This window comes from Triticum urartu, chromosome 3A (assembly GCF_056163025.1).
Source record: "Triticum urartu cultivar PI428250 chromosome 3A, HENAU_Tu73, whole genome shotgun sequence".
NCBI classification, from domain to species: Eukaryota; Viridiplantae; Streptophyta; class Magnoliopsida; order Poales; family Poaceae; genus Triticum; species Triticum urartu.
Window position 1 is genome coordinate 115,237,324 of NC_141875.1, and position 3,675 is coordinate 115,240,998.

The following is a 3,675-nucleotide window of genomic DNA, read 5'->3' on the forward strand; positions in this document are numbered from 1 at the left end:
ATTTTTGGTGGACCAGTGTGGTCAAAAGCGGGCTTGGGAGAGCAGTGTGGACGTCCGTAAAGTCCTCACATTTGTCTTTGGTTTGCGAGAGAAAGGACGTCTGAACCGTGGCGCGGACCGATACAGACCTGCATTGAATGGCTTCGCAGTTTGAACGGATGCGGGCGGTTTGAGAGTCGGCGCTTGAGATGCTCTTAGCAGGCGTCTCTTCTTTATATGAAAAAAAACCATATCCACCGAATGGTCGTGAGGTAAGATGACATGTGCGAATATTTTGCCTAACATTTTTCATAGCTTATTATGGCACTTTTCTCAGAAAGGCCATGGCGATTTCTATTAGGAAGGAAAAATTACGATCAGAATAGCTAAAAACTGCCACAGAAAAACCTTCCTTATGACCTAAAACCGTTAGGTAAACTGTTCGCTTGCCATCAAGCTCTCAGCGATTGGTCGCAAGTTAGCTTTCGCGTAAAAACGAAAATCTTTCATGCTGACATTCGCTGGGAGAGGGATGGCATACAAACCCTTTTAATGGCAGGTTTAGTTCCAAGAGAAGATACGGTTTTAGACAAAAGAATTATATCTTTTCTCACTAAAACTGTCGTGTCACTTTAGAAAAACTGCCATCCCTCACACTAAAACTGGCAGCGAAATAGTTCGAAAATGCCACTCCTCCTAACAAACGTTCGCTATGGGTCCAGAATAAGAACCGAGGACGATCGACACAGCGACAGAGACCAGTCAGCCATTCACCTGGCCGTCACCGAAGCTACGAGCTGTAAGACCGGGCCCTGTAAAAGGCCTCACACGACCAAATGCCTCTTACAGAGCCGCCTGCATGTAAAGAGGGTCGAGCGGGCAAGTCAAGCGGTGGGCACGGCGCGCGTGGGCGAATCGGGTCCGGCCGCGACGTCTCCACGGCCGCGGGCCCGCCGCGCCTGGTCACTCCCCCGACTGAATGAGTCAATCCCGATCTTCCCGCGCGCCAGCCAGCCGGCCATCCATGTCACACTCTGTCCCATGTGATCTGTGCCCCCGGCGTCAGCGTCTGCGGCCGCGGCGTCCATCAAAATATCCCGCGCTGCCAACAGCCTCGCCCCACCTCACCTCCCACCCACCCGTCCGGCCGCCCATCCGCCACGCGCACTGCACGGCGCCTCGCCCTGTACGAACTCGTGCGCGTCGAGTCACCAACCGGCGGGGACAAAACCGCACCGCTTCCCACCCCCCTCCCACCCACAACCTCACTGCCAAGCCCCGCTCTCCTCTCCTACCTCCCCGCGGCCCTCCACGCGGACGATCGTGCAGTGATCGGATCAATCGATCGATGAAGGTCCTCTGCTCTGCGTGCGAGGCGGCCGAGGCGCGCGTGGTCTGCTGCGCCGACGAGGCCGCCCTCTGCGCGCGCTGCGACCGCGACGTGCACGCCGCCAACCGCCTCGCCGGCAAGCACCACCGCCTACCCCTCCTCTCCGCCGCATCCAACCCGCCCGCCGTGTCCGCGCCGAACTGCGACATATGCCAGGTGCTTGGATTTGTTGCTCTCTCGCCCTTCCGCTAATCTTGGCACATCTTTTTGCCCCGGCCGGTATCTGACGAGTACGTCCTCTGTTTCTGCTACGACAGGAGGGCCACGCCTACTTCTTCTGCGTGGAGGACCGCGCGCTGCTCTGCCGGAGCTGCGACGTCGCCGTGCACACCGCCAACGCCTTCGTCTCCGCGCACCGGAGGTTCCTCCTCACAGGCGTCCAGGTCGGCCTCGAGCCCGACGAACAAGAAGAATCAGTTCCGGAGCCGGAGCCGGAGCCGCAACCGCCCAACAACGCCTCGTCGGCTCCCCTGCCACCGCCGATGTGCCACCGGAAGAGGAGCCCAACGCCGCTCTACAGCGACGGAGACATCGACTGGGCGGCCGGCTCGGACGTCGGCATCACCGGGAACTTGCCCGACTGGTCTGTCATCGATGAGCAGTTCGGCAGCGCTACCCCGGCGATGAGGCCCGCGGAGCCGGAGGTAATCAAAGCCCCTCCGAAGAAGAGCCCCCGGGTGGCCGTCACGGCGGCGAGCGCAGCACTTTTTGGCGGGAGCATGCCGGACTGGCCGCTGGACGAGTTCTTCGGGTTCACCGAGTTCAACTCGGGCTTCGGATTCGCCGAAAATGGCACGTCCAAGGTCAGTACTAACTCACCCAGAACCAAATTTGAATTAGTAATTCGAATAGCACTTGGCAGTTACTCCAAGTTACTTTATCATCAGGGGAGAAACTCACTTCAAGTACTAAAATAGCAATTCAACGTGATATGATAACAGTTTGTGAGCTCAACTGCTCAGGAAATTAATCCAAGATTGCAGTAGCAGTACGAGTTCTGAACGCTGGCCAGTAATTCTGGTGACCTGTCTCATGATCTCGAATCAAGTACTAATTTATCTGATCTGCATCCTGGAACGTTAATCCAGAGTCAGGTCTGGTTAATCATGTCATATAATCGTACTTTCACCGGAAATTTCCAGCTTAAAACATGCAGTGATACATCGCACAAGATATTTCACAATTGACATGATTCTGAACACAAAAAACATGTGACTGAACGATCGATCTATGTCGGAACAGCTCACTCCAGTATATAGCATAGCTGGTCCGGTAACCTAACAGTGGCGATCCATTTGCAGGCCGACAGCGGGAAGCTCAGCTCGCCGAACCGCCGATCGTTGTCGTCCTCCTCCTCCGGCAACGCCGCCCAGAACGCGCAAGATTTCTTCGGCCAGGTGCCGGAGGTCCAGTGGTCGAGGTCGACCATGCCGGAGCTCCCCTCCCCGCCCACGGCCTCAGGCCTCCACTGGCAGGGAGACCCGCGTTACGGCTCTGCCGCCGATAGCGCGGCCGTGTTCGTGCCGGACATCTGCTCCCCGGAGAACCCCTTCCGGTGCTTCGCGGCCGGCGCCGATCAGCAGCTCAAGCGCCGGCGGCGATGTTAACATGGCAACAGGGGAGACGCTCGTCGTCGGTCGATCAGGTCGTGTCGGCACTAGATTACAGATCGATCGTGTGCATGGAAGCTGAAACTAGCGTGCAGAAGAGAAGACTGAAGGAGATGATGCTAGTGCTAATAATAGATGGTGGGCTAGTGGTTAGTATGATACTATGATCCACATATACCGCAGATCTGCAATAGCTCTGGGACTGGGACTGGGACTGATTAGTTGTTAATTACGGGGTTGTGCAACGTTGCTTGTGTAGTTGTGAGTTTAGCTCGGGATGTTAAACAAAAACAGTGGTAAAAACTAAGGAAAAATAATAAAAACAGTGAGAGTGCAATGGTGCTGGAAGTTTGGAACACACGATTTGTTTCCTTCGATCACGGTCACACTGGAGTGTCTTCTGTTGGGCTGTCAGCAGGATCATTATGTGATGTATCAGCTCGATCTGTAAACGCTGTGTACCTTTTGTTGACTTTTGTTAATTGAGGGCGTTGAGCTCTGTTTTGCACTAATTGTTCTGACTTTGGAAGCGATCGCCGTTCACACGTGCTTGCGTGTTGGGTTAGTGGTTGTTGTGATTGAATCAAATGGTAGCTTGGAAGTTAAAATTCCTACTAAGTACTGTAACTCATCTTGGGTAGTTAATCATCTTGTTGATGGTGGACTTTCTATCCTGCAATATGCCGACAATACGAT

At 54.7% G+C, this 3,675-nt stretch overlaps 1 protein-coding gene across 1 annotated transcript; it reads left to right on the top strand.

Moving 5' to 3' along the window:
- The first annotated feature begins 1,219 nt into the window (after window positions 1-1,219).
- LOC125543166 (B-box zinc finger protein 22-like) lies at window positions 1,220-3,337 on the top strand. Its single transcript, XM_048706419.2, has 3 exons — window positions 1,220-1,525; window positions 1,627-2,172; window positions 2,671-3,337. Exons 1-3 carry the CDS (start codon window positions 1,328-1,330, stop codon window positions 2,974-2,976), a joined length of 1,050 nt encoding a protein of 349 aa, XP_048562376.2. The 5' UTR covers window positions 1,220-1,327; the 3' UTR covers window positions 2,977-3,337.
- The last annotated feature ends 338 nt before the right edge of the window (window positions 3,338-3,675 follow it).

Excerpts from the sequence above, each read along its gene's own strand:
- LOC125543166 (XM_048706419.2), top strand. The coding sequence starts at position 1,328 with ATGAAGGTCCTCTGCTCTGCGTGCGAGGCGGCCGAGGCGCGCGTGGTC. Across the intron at positions 1,526-1,626 it reads CGAACTGCGACATATGCCAG|GAGGGCCACGCCTACTTCTT; the intron begins GTGCTTGGATTT and ends CTGCTACGACAG. Across the intron at positions 2,173-2,670 it reads CCGAAAATGGCACGTCCAAG|GCCGACAGCGGGAAGCTCAG; the intron begins GTCAGTACTAAC and ends ATCCATTTGCAG.